This window comes from Schistocerca serialis, chromosome 6 (assembly GCF_023864345.2).
Source record: "Schistocerca serialis cubense isolate TAMUIC-IGC-003099 chromosome 6, iqSchSeri2.2, whole genome shotgun sequence".
Lineage (NCBI taxonomy): Eukaryota > Metazoa > Arthropoda > Insecta > Orthoptera > Acrididae > Schistocerca > Schistocerca serialis.
Genome location: NC_064643.1, coordinates 443146962 through 443163504, shown reverse-complemented (window position 1 = coordinate 443163504; position 16543 = coordinate 443146962). Strand labels below are relative to the sequence as shown.

The window sequence follows — 16543 nt, the reverse complement described above, 5'->3', positions numbered from 1 at the left end:
CACGCGTGTCTCGCGGTGTTACAATATTTTCGTCCAGCCTCTGTACATTTCTTGCTACAGTGTTGCATTCCACAAAGTGGACGTTATGGAGGGGGATTTAACTATGCTTGTGTAAGATACCGCAGTCATCGGGTAAGAACTACCTCATTTACGACATCGACAACGACGCTGTAGCCGTTACCGAAGTATTTGTGTACTTCTCTTTGCTTTGCTTTGTGTTGTGCATTGCTCATTTTTTTTCCTTTCTAACATTCAAACCAGTGAAGAGAATAATCTTGGTCAACCGCAGGGTCCGAGTACGACTCCCACGGCACCGGAATAGAGATGAGCTATCTGCTCCTGAACTGATTCAAGCAGCTAGAGCCCAGTATTGGGTGAGCGATCTGTGGCTCGGAAAAAAGGAGCATCAAAAATGTCTCTCCAGTGATGTTCGAGAGCGGAACGAATATTCTACAACAGACTGCTGCAACAGCATCCCAAGTGACCTGCTGAGTTATTGACTATGGCACATACCACTTTCAGAAAAATACTCGGTAGACTATGTGCCTAGAAGACCTTCAAGCGATAAATGTTAGCATTTTACCAAACAAAACAAAAAATAAAACTGTCGCTACTGTCAGCAGATGACTTTATGCTCTTTTGACTCCTAATCAAACCTGAAAAGGTATCCAACAGTACTGCTGGAATGATAAGTCAGGAAGTTGATCAAGATCACGATCAACCGATCTTTTTTCTGCAGACATTTCAATAACCATTTCTCAGAAATGTTCTCACCAATGCCAGGTTCAACTACAGATAAAGTTCTTCTTCCAAGAAGTCAAAATTAGTCTCAATTGGTATCCATCTCACCACTGTCGCTTGGTTCCTGACCAGATGCTTATTTATTTTCTTTCGTGGTGCGCTCACTTCCAACCGATTTTCGTTTGCAGTGACTCATAAGTAATTTTGTCAGCGTTATAAATGTGATCATATTAAATAGAGCAGGCCGGAGTGGCAGAGCGGTTCTAGGCCCTATAGTCTGGAAACGCGCGACCGCTACGGTCGCAGGTTCGAATCCTGCCTCGGGCAAGGAAGTGACTGATGTCCTTAGGTTAGTTAGGTTTAAGTAGTTCTAAGTTCTAGGGGACTGATGACCTCAGATGTTAAGTCACATAGTGCTCAGAGCCATTTTATTAAATAGAATTATAGCATTATGTACACAACACTTCAAATCAGTCCACGTGGATGACCCATTACCCTGTAAACAATACATACGATATGCAATATATCTAGTAGGCAGTCATCAGTCAGAAAAGTCTGCAGCTGGTGGTCTAGTGGGTAGCGTTGCTGACTCTGAATCACGGGGTCCCGGATTCGATTCCCAGCTGGGTTGAGGATTCTCTCTGCTCGGGTACTGCATGTTTATGTTGCCCTCATCATTTCATCATCATCGTCATCATCATCATTCGTGACAGTGGTTAGATTGGACTGTGTAAAAATTGGACTGTGTAAAAATTGGACTGTGTAAAAATTGGACTGTGTAAAATATTTGGACTTTGTACCGCGCAGTTAAGCGCCTCACAAACCAAACATCATCTTCATCAGTTAGGAAACTTTGAGAATATGTTTGTTCAGTAATATGCGTTAATGCCTTACCGGAAACATCATCTTCATGTTTCCTGAGGTGAACGTAGGGGAGAGTTTGTTCCTGAGCAGACGCCAGCGCTCCCCCGGCAGCAGGAACAGGTGGCCAGTCAGCGGGTCGACGTCCTCGTTGATATAGAGGCCACGGTCGTGGAAGTGCTGGAAGTCCTTGACGAGCATTTTCTTGATAAGATCCGGATCCCTCACGACGGCGGCGGGTTTCGTGAAGAAGTAGGCGCCGGCTAGTGGCTTCGTAGTTGGCACTCCCGAATAGAGGTCGCAGCAGACCTGGCCGAAGGAACGCTGGAACGTTATGGCCCGCCACACGTGGCCCAAGGGGAACCGTGCATTCGGAAGCTGCGGGATGCCGCGTCGAGTCCAGTAAGTGTAGGAGAAATAGGCGTACAGGAGCAAGGTGGCACACGCCAGCACCAGGGCGGCCAACAACTGCAGCAGCATGGTCTGTTCTGCAACAAATCCAGACATCCCTCACATGACTTAAGCGTCACTACTAAAACGTAGCTGTCATTGTCACCAAAGTTGGCGTCCAGAAACTCGTGGTTTACGCTGGAATCGATACTGCGGGTCTTCAGTTCGGAACCGCACGACTGCTACGGTCACAGGTTCGAACCCTGCCTCGGGCATGGATGTGTGTGATGTTCTTAGGTTCGTTAGGTTTAAGTAGTTTTAAGTTCTAGGGGACTGATGATTTCAGATGTTAAGTCCCATAGTGCTCAGAGCCATTTTTTTGATACTGCAGGTAGAAAACAAAAGGTAGAAATGCTGAGATCCGTTTTCAATGTTCGTATTCAGATGTCCATACTGAAACTGGTATTCACGTTTACGACGCAGTTGTAGCAACAAAAACTACTAAAGTGCAAAGGGCAGCCGAAACAATTAAATGTGTGTGTGTGTGCAATCTTATGGGACTTAATTGCTGAGGTCATCAGTCCCTAAGCTTACACACTACTTAACCTAAATTATCCTAAGGACAAACACACACACCCTTGCCCGAGGGAGGACTCGAATCTCCGCCGGGACCAGCCGCACAGTCCACGACTGTAGCGCCTTAGACCGAAACAAGTAGGAAGATTTACATGCACAGAAAGCTATATTAAAAGGCAGTTGCATCATAACTCAAAACCGAACTCCAAACTTTTACCTCTGGGCAGGAGCATTATTTTGAGCTATGGATCACGTTTAAGAGAGTAGTTGGGCATGCACTGGATATGTATGCACCTAGTAGAACAGTTCACGATGAGAGGAACATCTGCAGTATCCAGTAACAGTGAATGAACTCCAAAGTAACAGTGACTACTGCATAATAGATATGATAGGAAGAATAGGCCTATAAATAGAGAGGTCAAGAGGGCAATGGACGCCTTCAACGACTGCCGTCGCAGAATCTTATCGAAAGATCTTCTACACAACCCAAAAATACACGATATACGAGACGTGTTTTTTAAGTAAGTACCGTTTTGAAATTAAGAAAAGACGTGGTAAGATATCTCAATAATTTTATTTTTACATGAAAGCCTGTACCTTATTCTACGCACTGACTCCATTACAGTCTGATTCTTCCTTGTTTATGTTGTGTACTAAGTGTTTAAGATGCCTCCTATAATCGTGAGTCCCGCCGACTGTGAAGTACGGGCTGTTATAAGGTTTCTTAGTGCTAAAGGCCTAAAAGCGATCGATATTCATCGTGAGATCTGTGCATTATGACTGATGGAATGGTAAGAAAGTGGGTGAGAGCATTTAAAGATGGCCGCACAAATGTACATGATGAACAACGGAGTGGGCGTCCTTCGGTCGTTAATGAAAGTTTGGTGCAGGAAGTGGACAATAAGGTGAGAGAAAACAGACGCTTTACAATGTCCTCCTTGCCGGATGACTTTCCTAATGTTTCTCGTAGTGTTTTGTATGGCATTGTGACCGAGCACTTGAATTACCGAAAACTGTGCGCACGTTGGGTACCGATAACGTTGACGGATGTGCACAAAACCAAACGTTTAGATAGTGCATTGACTTTCCTTGAGCGGTACCACAACGACGATGATGATTTCTTAAGCCAAATTGTTACGGGAGGTGAAACATGGGTGGCTTACGACACACCAGAATCAAAGCAACAGTCCATGGAAGTTGAGCAAAGACATCGTTTTTCTGCAAGACAATGCCCGTCCGCATGTGGCGAGCCAGACCAAAGATCTCATCACACCTCTTCGAAGGGAAATTCTAGATCATCCTCCGTACAGCCCCGATCTTGCGCCCAGTAACTACCTTCTGTTCCTGCACTTGAAGAAACACCTGGGCGGTCAGCGTCTTCAAGACGATGACGAAGTCAAAACAGTGGTGATGCAGTGGTTAATAAGTCAGGCGGCAGACTTATATCAGGAGGGTATTCAAAAACTGGTACAACGTTATGAGAAGCGCCTCAATATTGACGGAAATTATGTAGAAAAGTAGATTAAGGTACAGGCTTTCATGTAAAAATAAAATTATTGAGGTATCTTAGCACGTCTTTTTTTAATTTCAAAACGGTACTTGCTTAAAAAACACACCTCGTATTTGATGGCTCTCAGAGGCACCAAAGTTAGTGTCCAGAAACTTATGGATCACACAGAAACCGAAGCTGAAAGACGCAAAGCAAAATCAGTAATGCTGAACTCTGTTTTCAAATTTTCTTTTATAAAGGAAGATACAGAAGAACTGTTCCATGTTAATTGTCGCATCACTGAAAAGATATTGGTGTCACCGGCGTTGAGAAACAGCTGAAATCGTTAACAGTAAACCATACTCCACACCCGGAGGGAAGCCCTGCCCTGCAGCTCACATCGGTCTATCAGAAAAAAATGATCCAAAAAACCACTGTCCAATCTGTTGTACAACCGAAGAACACATTCTGGGTCCCACACAGTATCTGGAGCAGAATGACTTGCTCCATCAAAACTACTACGCATTTCTAAAAAAACGATCGAGCGAAATTGACTCTCCCCTTTCACAAAATACTCAAAATGAATTTCCAATATCTTTGACATACATGTGTGAAACTCAACACGCGCTTTTCTCTCAGGACATAGCGAAAAATATGGATTACGACCGTCAGCTGGATGCATCATTTCTTGATTCTTAATTTTCGGAAAGCATTTGTATCGGTACGACACGCGCCCTTATCAAGAAAAGTACAATAATACAATGTATTAAACAAAATTTGAGACTGGACTGAGAATTTCGAGGTAGGGAGGATGCAGCATGTTAACTTGGTTGGAGAGTCATGGTGGACCTGTAAGTGTACTCGAGATGAATGTCTTGGGACATTTCTTGTTGATGTTGTATGTTAATGACCTGTCACACAATAATAGTAATACCCGCAGCCTTTTTACAGGTGTAGTTATCTATGCTGTAGTGATGTCTGGAAAAAGACTGCGCAAATGTCCAGTAAGATCTTTATCAAAATTTCGAAGTTGTGCGAAGATTCGCTGCTAGCTTTAAGTGTGTAGAAATTTAAAATTGTGCCTTCACAAAACGCAGGAAAGTAGTATCCTATGATTGTATTGTATTGTTTGGTATGGAACCGGGGACCTAGAAACGACGGAGAGGCTTCGTCCCCGCCGTAGCCCTCAGTGGTTCACAACCCCACAACAGGCAACTGTCCACTCACCCCACCGCCGCACCACACCTAACCCAGGGTTATTGTGCGGTTCGGCCCCCAATGGACCCCCCGGGAACGTCTCACACCAGACGAGAGCAACCCCAATGTTAGCGTGGTAGAGTAATGGTGGTGTTTGCGTACGTGGAGAAAGTGCTTGCGCAGCAATCGCCGACATAGTGTAACTGAGGCAGAATAAGGGGAACCAGCCCGCATTCGCCGAGGCAGATGGAAAACCGCCTTAAAAACCATCCGCAGACTGGCCGACACACCGGATCTCAACATTAATCTGCCGGGCAGATTCATGCCGGGGACAGGCACGCCTTCCCGCCCAGAAAACGACGCGTTCGACCGCACGGCTAACCGGGCGGGCATCCTGTGATTACGATATCTATAATTGGAATTCATCAACTCGTGCAAAAACCTCTGTCTATACGTTTGTGGGAATGTGTAGAGGACTTATCACACAGGCTCAATTTTAGGTAAAGAAACTGGTAGACTTCGGCTCATTACTGGATACTGGGATAACGCAGTCAGTCTACAAAAGAGACTGCTTTCAAAACAATTGTGCGACCCATGGTAGAATATTGCTTAAGTGTGTGAGACCCATATCATTAGGACTAAAAGGAGATAAACACAATTGTCCGAAATTCCTTCACGAAAGAAGACGAAGTTAATATTCCAGAATTCGAATCAAGAAAAGCACCGGCCTGAGTGGCCGAGCGCTTCTAGGCGCTACAGTCTGAAACCGCACGACCGCTACGGTCGCACGTTTGAATCCTGTCTCGGGCATGGATGTTTGTGGTGTCCTTAGGTTAGTTAGGTTTAAGTAGTTCTAAGTTCTAGGGGACTGATAACCTCAGAAGTTAAGTCCCATAGTGCTCAGAGCCATTTGAACCATTTTTTCAAGAAAAGCTGCCAACATAAGTAGATATTCTCGGTGTAGGTAAGCAGCTCAAAGCAGTAAAAACATGTCTTCCGGTCCAGGTAGCATACTAATAAGGTTCCTTTCAGAATATTCTGATACAATCCCTCCATACTTAGCAATCACATACAACCGCTCGCTCGACGAAAGATCAGTCCCGGAAAATTGCAAAAGTCGCATCAGTACTCAGGAAAAGAAATAGGTGTAACCTGTTGAATTACAGGCTCATATCACTAACATCGATTTACAGTAGGATTTTGGAACGTATACTGTGTTCGAGCCTTATGGGCCACCTCGAACATGGTCAGCACGGATTCAGAAAATATCGTTCTTATGAAACACAACCAGCACTTTTTCCACACGAAGAAATGAGTGCTATGGACGGGGATCTCAAACTGATTCCACATATCCGTACTTCCAGAAGGCTTTTGGCACCATTCCTCACAAGAGAAGTGTAATCAAATTCCAGGCCTACGGGGTATCGTCTCAGTTCTGCGACTGGATTCCTGATTTCCTACCAGGAAAATCACAGTACATAGTAATAGACGGAAAGTCATCGAGTAAAACAGAAATGAAATCAGGCTTTCCCCAAGAATGTGTTCAAGGCCCTCTGCTGCTCCTAATCTGCGTAAACTATTTAGTAGACAATCTTAGCAGACATTTTAGATTGTTCGCAGATGATTCCGTCATTTACTGTCTAGTAAAGTCATCAGAAAATCAAAGCCACTTACAAAATGACTTAGACACGATATCTGTATTGTGCGAAAAATGGTAAAAGTCTCTCAGGAAGGGAAAATAGACGAGGTACTAGCAGAATTGAAGCTGTGAGGACGTCTCGTGAGTCGTACTTGGGTAGCTCAGATGGTAGGGCACATGCCCGCGAAACGCAAAGGTCCCGAGTTCGAGTCTCGGTCCGGCACACAGTTTTAATCTGCCAGGAAGTTTCAGTGACAAAAATGCTCCCGATGTGGAAAGCTTGTCGCTAGTAAGCCCTGCACACGGTGTAAGTGATAAGGGAAGTAACAACTGTCATGGGGAATGTTCCACACGGTCTTCGGCTTACACTGTACTGGCGGGCCAAGTGCCTGGTACTGACACGGCTATCGCCTTCCTCAATGTTAATCACATTTTCCTCCAAGTCTGGTGTCCGAACATTTCCTGTTTCCTGAAACGTCCCTGTGTCAGACAAACGACGAAACGCTGTTTGCTAACATCGAATGCTGTGGGTTATTGTCGGTGGGGATACGTCTCCTGATACATTCTTGCTGCCCGCCGCCCTTTGTCATTTGGCTTTCCGTAAGTAAACACCCTGTCGGCAAGCTCTCGATTCAAATGCGGAACCATTGTGTACAATGCTGTATCACATCCACTACAAGGTGTGTCAGCAAGAGAAGTTAATCGGGCACATCACTAATTACTATGGCAGGAGAGGGCGCTAGGGCATGACGTATGAGATACAGTACCACCCTCTAGGAGGAAGTCATGCATGGTGTAACTCTGACTGCATGGTACAGCACGTATTAGACGGCAGTCTCTGTAGCATAATATGATTGAAGAAATTGTCTCTAGCATGGAAATCATGCGTTTCTGGACATACGTTCATTAGACCTCTTTTGTTCCGTATCCCCTCATCGACCAGTCCCTAGAGTTTGTACACGATGGAAGAAATCACCCTGTATCTACGAAGCCACCATCCCGGCCCCCAGTACGAGTTGTAGGTTGCCAAGCAAACTGTTACCAGGGGCAACAAAGTTTTGATTTTTGATATTTCTCGTAATTTTCTATAGCATTTAAAATTTAGGATGGTCAGAACCTTATGTTACGAGAGTACTTAGAGACTTCCAACCAATTTTGCACATAATTTCACACCTTTAAGATTTTTTTACGTTTATGGAACTGCATTTCCGAATCACTGCTTAAACAAATTGCAATCAGAATTTTTATTTGGCAAAATAAATTCAGATACATGGACATTGTCTGTTGATATTTGAAAAATGGCACATAAAAAGTTACAATACTTGTGTCAAAAAATAAGAAAATTATGATTAGTCCCCACGAAGTAGAATCTCGATAAATGAGAAAAATAAGCATAACTTGAATAAAAGCAGTTCGGGCATTAGGCTGCATCATTTTGAACTAAAACCGCTATTAAAACTGGCTTTTCAACAGTCTTTGAAACTGTCCTCTTCAGATCGATTAAGCTGCTGCTTTCCGGGATTTATCGTTCCTATTTTCATTTTTTTATTTGTATGTGGCAAGGGATTAATCAACCAATGTTTGTTCTACGAGCTTCTTCCATTTCTTCAATTCGAGCCCACTGTTGGTCATTTGGTGTTGCTGCTGATAGTAGCTGTGTCCTCCCTGTAGTTCTGGCTCTTCTTCTCGTTCCATTTATCGCCCTGAAGGATGCTATTCTATGTAGTCAGTTCTCAGTTAATCTTGCTATGCGCCCAGCCCTTCAACCTTCTCTTCTTTAGCGCTTCGACGATGTTACGGTGTTCGTTCAGCTCTCTTAATTCTTCATTTTTATTATCCTCTAATCCATGTTAATTTCAGTATATACACATTTAAAAAAATGTTCTTTCGAATATTGACAGTATTTCTTCATCTTTCTTTTTAAATATTAATGCTTCACATCCGTGTAATGTCACCAGTATAACAGTCGATTGATACAACCGGATATTGAAGTTAGTTCTAAGTGATCTTTTCTTTAGAATTTTGATGAAACTACGAGTTTTGTTCGTGTTGCTAGACTGGTGTCTGTTTTTATACCCGTTGTATTGTTGTTAACAACAAGACTCCGTACGTACTTCCAACGGTCAACAGTCTTAAAAGTGAATCTATCAACAGCCAAAGGTACATCACTTCTGATTTTCTTATTTATGACCAGGTATTCTATCTTTTCTTCATTAATACGGAGCCCTGTTTTGTCAGCGATTGTTTAATAACCTTGTAGTATTCTGTTTTGGGACTGCTTATTAATGGTACATTATTTGCGTAGGCAATACTAGTAATGTTTACCTCCTGCATTTGGATGCTTTGTGGATTAGTTTTAGTAAATTCTCTATCGATCTTCTCTAAGAGGAGATTAAATAAAGTAGATGGAATGGCGCCCCCTTGTCTCAGTCCAATGCATAACATAAAATTTTCAGTTTCTCCTACAAGTGTCTTCAATTGACAAAGTTTCGCCCATACACATTTTACTAATCTGACGAAGCTTAAGGATAAAACGTTCTATTTCGGTAGTCACGTAGCAACCATCACTTCCCTGAACAGCACTGGACAATTCAAAGTCAAGATGCCTGTGGAGAGGTGGCTGTACGATAAGCTGTAGCCTGTGCTACTCAAGCAGGTTACAGAGATACAGCAGGTTGTACCCAGGCAGTTCTCTTGTGACCGGTTTTTAATGTCGGTGTTTTTATGAATCTACAGGAGCTGCCGACGGGCTCGTTAGGCTGGAATCTGTGGCAGCCAGGCCGTCGGCAACTTTCTGTTCATGTTGTTAGGGCGTTTGATATTATAAACAGCCGCTGATGCATCAAGGACTCCGGGCGAGTTCGCAGATTCACAGCCCAGCTGGTGTTCGGCCACCGCTAATTTCTGTGTTAACCCAGTCGAGCGTAATGTTCACACTGCGACACGCCAATGCTGATCGAACTCCCGATTGCCTGAGATGTTGCAGTGGTTAGCAACCTGAAATCTCATTCGGGCACTCAGTTTTAGGTTTTCCTTGATTTCCCTAAATCGCTACGGGCATATTCCAAGAGGATTCCTTTGAGATGCCACGGACGATTTCCTTTCTCTACCATGAAATAATCCGAGCTTGAGATCCGTCTGTAATAACTTCGATGTCGATGGGACGTTAAACCCTAATCTTCCTTTTTTCGAACTCCCGGTTTTGTTTGCTTTTCTGCAGTCACATCGGAGTTCTTAAACACCTGCAGCGTGGTCAGTATGTACGAATTCCTTCGTGGACGTGCAGAGATCACGGATCTTGCTATCGTTCTGGAATACTAGCTTAATTCCTCCGCGGCGCAGCAGCTTCCCTACGCGGTCGCTGACACTTCTTACGCAATGTAAGCAAGCTACAGGAAGCTGTTGTTCTGTTCCTTTATCTCCTTTATCTTCGCTGTACCTCATATCTTGTTGTATGTTTTATTAGTATATCCATTCGCGAAGAATGTTGTCCCGAGTTCGTTTAACTCATGCTGGAAGATGTCAACGGCTTATACGGCGAGTTCCTACTGTCATGATTACGGAACACGCCACTCTTTTGCGGTGAATGGTGGTGCATCTCTGCATACACATATCTGTTCGTGTGCAACGGTTTTGTTTAAACTTTATTGTCTGCTTTGCTGCTAGGTATACTTCTACATCCAGGAAAAGAATCACTCCGTTATTCTATATTTCAAGGATGATGTATACGTTTTTGTGTTGGCTGTTAACACTAGCCGTGGAAACCTTCCCACATAAAACAAGATTAACTTTCGTGTGCGCAAAACAACATAAGGTTCAGAAAAAGTGCGAATTTCAACCTCTGCTGATGTGCATAAAATTAATTGACGACGATGGAAATTTCTTTTTAAACAAATTTTGAACTTAGAAGACAAAAACTTTTAACTACAGTACATATAAAAATCAGTTTAAGAGGAGCCTGAAGGATTTATGATGGCCAATCATTCTACTCCCTTGGGGTTGAATCTCTTGTGTTTGGCTACAAACAAATTTATTTTTGGGTGGGTTCCGCCTTGAGCAAAACACAGCTTTTTCCCCTTTGACCCAGACTTGTGTCGCTAAATTTACACCATCATCAGTGGATTTTTATTTTCGTTCTTTTTATCATACGCTGTGGTTTATTATGTTTTTCATTACAGTTGTTTCCCTTTCACAGTTTGTCAAATGGTTCAAACGGCTCTGAGCACTATGGCACTTAACATCTGAGGTCATCAGTCCCCTAGAACTTAGAACTACTTAAACCTAACTAACCTAAGGACATCACACACATCCAAGCCCGAGTCAGGATTCGAACCTGCGACCGTAGCAGCCGTGCGGTTCCGGACTGAGCGCCTACAACCGCTCGGCTACCGCGGCCGGCAAAAAGTAGAAAGTTTTGGGGAAGAATCTCCTTCACGTTTTATTCACTCTCGCTTCTAATATAGGAGGAGATTGACGCAGTTATGTGTGTGGCTGCCCGGAGACTAACGCAGGTATGTGTGTGGCTGTCTAGTAGTAGCATTTGCACTGAATAATTAACTAATTGATTACAAATGTGTCTAGAATTATTGTGATATCCTGTAGATTTACCGCGTATGTTTTTTATGTTGTGTTTTTCTGTTCTGGCAAAAGGTATCTCAGGGAGGGCAACGTATATTGTTCCAAAACCGACAGATCAGTTGCGAATCGTGTCTTGCTGTTAAGCATTTCATTTCAATTACAGCATCCATCTTTTATCACAAAGTCTGAATTACTGTTAATACCACTATTTGAAGTGGTAATTAATTTGTAGTCAACACGTTTTTCGAACAATGGTACGTCCTGCTCAACGCCTGATACGACATCCTTCTGTAGTGAATTTAACTCCATATAGGTCATTTAGCGATTAAATGATGGGATTTAAGCTCAGTCAGTTTCGCTATTGTTTTCGTCATGTGTCCTTTCAACGGCAGATCTTTACTTATGTAATGTCTACCACTGAGCAAATTTAATTATGTCCATCATTTGTACTTGCTCTTTACTGCCAAACAAAGGATGCATTACACCAGTTATTACTCTCAGTCATCATCACATCCTGGCCCATCAGAGACTGAATTTCGGTCGCTGCAGCGTCACTCTCCGAGTTTCACAGGTCGATGACCTAAGTTGCTCCGTCGACGTGGCAGCACAGCCAAATCGTTCCCTGGCCGATTGCCAGAGCGACACCAGTTGCTGTATTCGCTCAGTGCCCACAACGGGTACCATTCCAGGTTTGCGTCCTCTACACTGTTACTGCCTGCTGCCAAAGGAATTTTCGTGACAACGTAAAATGTTACACGACATTCAGAGCTCACACTGGACAAGTCTCTGCTTATCCAGTGCCAGTCATAAGAGCGGATATTTGTGTTAAGAACAGGTGCAACACGTATTGTCGATAGCGTCATTACCATGACTAGAGCCAAGATTTGGAAGGGAGAATGGAGATCGGGGTTTCATGTCCAGTCAACGAAGATGTTATTAGCGACAGAGCACAAACTCCGATTGCTAACGAGTGGGGATGGAAACTGACCATGGTCTTTCGAAGCGATTTAGGGAAATCACGGAAAATCCAAATACGGATGGCCGGACGGGCGCTTGAACCACCACCCTCCTGAATGCGAGTCATCTCACTCCACCTTTTTCGGACCAGAATTTTGAGGAACTCGTTCTGCCTCGATCACGACGAAAGGTTCGATGAGTTATTTTGGTATCAACACATTGTTATATCTTTGTGGATGATCGTAGTAAACGTTCCGTGATCGTGCAAAGGAGAATCAGTTAGGTGAGAGGATCTACACCCGGGAGATGGTGACGAACTCCGATGTGCGAGGGTGAGTCAAATGAAAACCTTAAATATTTTTTAAATATTATTTATTGTGCAGAAGTGGTACAAAGCTGTATCACTTTTCAACATAATCTCCCCCACGCTCAATGCAAGTCCTCCAGCGCTTACAAAGCGCTTAAATTCCTTTAGAAAAAAATTCTTTTGGTAGCCCGCGTAAGCACTCATGCAGCACGTGGCGTACCTCTTCGTCAGAACTGAACTTCTTTCCTCCCATTGCGTCTTTGAGTGGTCCAAACATTTGGAAATCACTTGGGGCAAGGTCTGGTGAGTATGGTGGATGAGGAGGACACTCAAAATGCAGGTCTGTGATTGTTACAATTGTTGTACGGGCAGTGTGGATCCTTGCATTGTCATGTTGCGAAACGACACCTGCTGACAGTAATCCACGTCTCTTCGATTTGATTGCAGGCCGCAGATAATTTTTTAGGGGATCTGTGTACGATTCACTGGTGACAGTGGTCTCTCTAGGCATGTAATGCTCCAAAATGACGCCTTTTTCGTCCCAGAAGAGAGCCAGCATAATCTTCCCTGCTGATGGTTCTGTTCGAAAATTCTTTGGTTTTGGTGATGAGGAATGGCGCCATTCCTTCTCGCTCTCTTCGTTTCGGTTGGTGGAAGTGAACCCAGGTTTCGTCCCCAGTAACGATTCTTGCAAGGAAGCCATCACCTTCTCGTTCAAAGCTCCGAAGAAGTTCTTCACAAGCATCAACACGTCTTTCTCTCATTTCAGGAGTCAGCTGCTTGGCACCCATCTTGCAGACACTTTTTGAAACTGGAGCACATCATGCACAATGTGGTGTGCTGACCCATGACTAATCTGTAAACATGCTGCAATGTCATTCAGTGTCACTCGGCGGTGTTCCTTCACTATGACTCCAACTGCTGCAATGTTCTGTGGAGTCACAACTCGTTGTGCCTGATCTGGACGAGGAACTTCTTCCACTGAAGTCACACCATTTGCGAACTTCCTACTCCATTCGTAGACTTGCTGCTGTGACAAACATTCGTCACCGTACTGAACCTTCATTCGTCGAAGAATTTAAATAGGTTTCCCACCTTCACTGCGCAAAAACCGAATAACAGAACGCTGTTCTTCCCTGGTGCAAGTTGCAAGTGGGGCAGCAATCTTTATACTGATACTGCGACGGTATGTGTGCATCTGCACTATGCTGCCACCTACAAGCCATTCTGCACGCTGTTTGTAGCACGCTTACCAACTTACAGGATAACGGCGCGAAATTTCGATTTGTTATTACAAATTTAAGGTTTTCATTTGACTCAAACTCGTACTAGCTAAACTTAATGTTGCTCAGGTTTATGTCTAAGTGCTCAGGTTTATGTCTATGTGCATTATATGGAGTGCATCCATAATCGCGAGCAGTCGCGTTGGGCTTCTTACGTATGTCTTCTTATAGACTTTGCTCGCTTGATAAATCCTACTAAATGTCTAGAAAGCAAAATTCTTTCGATGAATACTGTTGAGGTGTGTTTCAAGGCCTGGCAACCGGGAAGACAGGCCGTCGTTCCAAGGCCGTCCAGTGAGCCTCAGGCAGTCTGCACGCATTGCAAATAAGCTGCACTCGCCGCTTAGTGTGCTGCAGGCTTCAAGTAACGGCGTGGGACACGAGGCATTAATAGTTATATATAGAGGAAAAGGACACGTCTCGACAAACGGACTACGTGGGGACACCTTAGCTACAGTACTGATTTGCACATTCTACCCTCGACTTATCGTTTACTGGCTAGTGTTCGCGTACGAATGAATCCCTTAGCTACATTAAAAGATCTTTATTTTTTGCTGTTGATTTCGGCACTATAATGTACCATCTTTAGTCACCTTCTGAGGTGCACTGCTTGTTAAAGTTGATTGCCCCTGTCACCTACATAAACTTAAGCTGTTTATGTAAATTCGCGAGTTTGTCCCATTCTCCGGTAAGGCACGAAAATCTTCGCATATCGATACCATAACATCTGCACCAATAAAACAAACATGCTTTGAACAATTAGTTCATGAGCCAACACGAATTGTAAATGGTTGCGAAAACACACTTGACCTCTTAGCCACAAATAATCCTGATCTAATAGAGAGCGTCATGACTGATACAGGGATTAGTGAACACAAGGTCATTGTAGCGAGGCTCAAAAACATATTAGCCAAAACTACTAGAAATAAACGCAAAATATATATATTCAAAACAGCAGATAAAAATTCGCTTAATGCCTTCCCAAGACAGAGTCTCCATTCCTTCCAAGCTAATTATGTAAGTGTAGACCAGATATGGCTCAAATCCAAAGATACAGTATCCACAGCAATAGATAGATTCATAGCGCATTTATACCGCATAAGAGACAGGACTGATCCACCATGGTACACAAAACACGTCGGAACACTATTGCAGAAGCAACGAAAAAAGCACGCCAAATTCAGAAGAATGCAAAATCCCCAAGACAGTCTAAGTTTCACGGAAACTCGAAATTTAGTGCGGGCGTCAGTGCGAGATGCTTTTAATAGTTTCCACAATGAAACATTGTCTCAAAATATGGTAGAAAACCCAAAGAGATTGTGGTCGTATGCAAAGTACACCAGTGGCAAAAAACAGTCAATACCGTCACTGCGCGATAGCGATGGAAACGTTACCGATGATGGTGCTACTAAAGCGGAGTTACTAAACACAGTTTTCCGTAATTCCTTCACGAAATAAGACAAGTAAATATTCCAGAATTCGAAATCAGAACAGCTGTTAGCATGAGTGACATAAAAGTAGATATCTTAGGTGTTGCGAAACGACTCAAATCACTTAAGTAAGGCAAGTCTTCCGGTCCAGATGGTATACCAATCAGGTTCCTTTGACAGTATGCAGACACAATAGCGCTCTTTCTTAGCAATCGTATACAACCGCTCACTTGACGAAAGGTCTGTTCCTAAAGACTGGAAAGTAGCACAGGTCACACCAATATTCAAGAAAGGAAATAGGAGTAACCCATTGAATTACAGACCCATATCACTGACCTCAATTTGCAGTAGGGTTTTGGAGCATATACTGTACTCGAACATTATGAATCACCTTGAAGAAAATGACTTATTGATACATAACCAACACGGATTCAGAAAATATCGTTGTTGTGCAACACAGCTAGCTCTTTGTTCCCATGAAGTAATGAGTGCTGTCGACAAGGGATCTCAAAAAAATGGCTCTGAGCACTATGGGACTGCCCCCTAGAACTAAGAACTACTTAAACCTAATTAACCTAAGGACATCACACACACCCATGCCCGAGGCAGGATTCGAACCTGCGACCGTAGCTGTCGCGCGGTTCCAAACTGTAGCGCCTAGAACCGCTCGGCCACTCCGGCCGGCAAGGGATCTCAGATCGATTCCATATTCCTAGATTTCCAGAAGGCTTTTGATACCGTTCCTCACAAGCGACTATTAATGAAATTGCGTTCATATGGAGTATCGTCTCAGTTGTGTGACTGGATCCGTGATTTCCTGTCGGAGAGGTCACAGTTCATAGTGACAGTCGGTAAATCATCGAGTAGAACAGAAGTAATATCTGGCGTTCCGCAAGGTAGAGTCATAGGCCCTCTGCTGTTCCTGATTTACATAAATGATCTAGGTGATAATCTGAGCAGCCCCCTTAGATTGTTTGCAGATGACGCTGTAATTTACCGTCTAGTAAAATCATCAGACGATCAATTCCAATTACAAAATGATCTAGATAGAATTTCTGTATGGTGCGAGAAGTGGCAATTGGCACTGAACAAAGA

General features: G+C 43.5%; 1 protein-coding gene across 2 annotated transcripts in view; it reads right to left on the bottom strand.

The window, feature by feature from the left end:
- The window catches only part of LOC126483811 (probable cytochrome P450 6a14), an 88851-nt gene that overhangs the window by 61263 nt on the left and 11045 nt on the right, over positions 1 to 16543 (bottom strand). The window contains exon 2 of one of the 2 annotated variants that reach the window (XM_050106996.1): positions 1636 to 2090. In XM_050106996.1, the coding sequence (XP_049962953.1) occupies positions 1636 to 2082 (447 nt within the window). In that variant the 5' untranslated portion in view covers positions 2083 to 2090. The remainder of the gene's footprint in view (positions 1 to 1635; positions 2091 to 16543) is intronic. The other variant, XM_050106997.1, reaches the window with a different exon arrangement.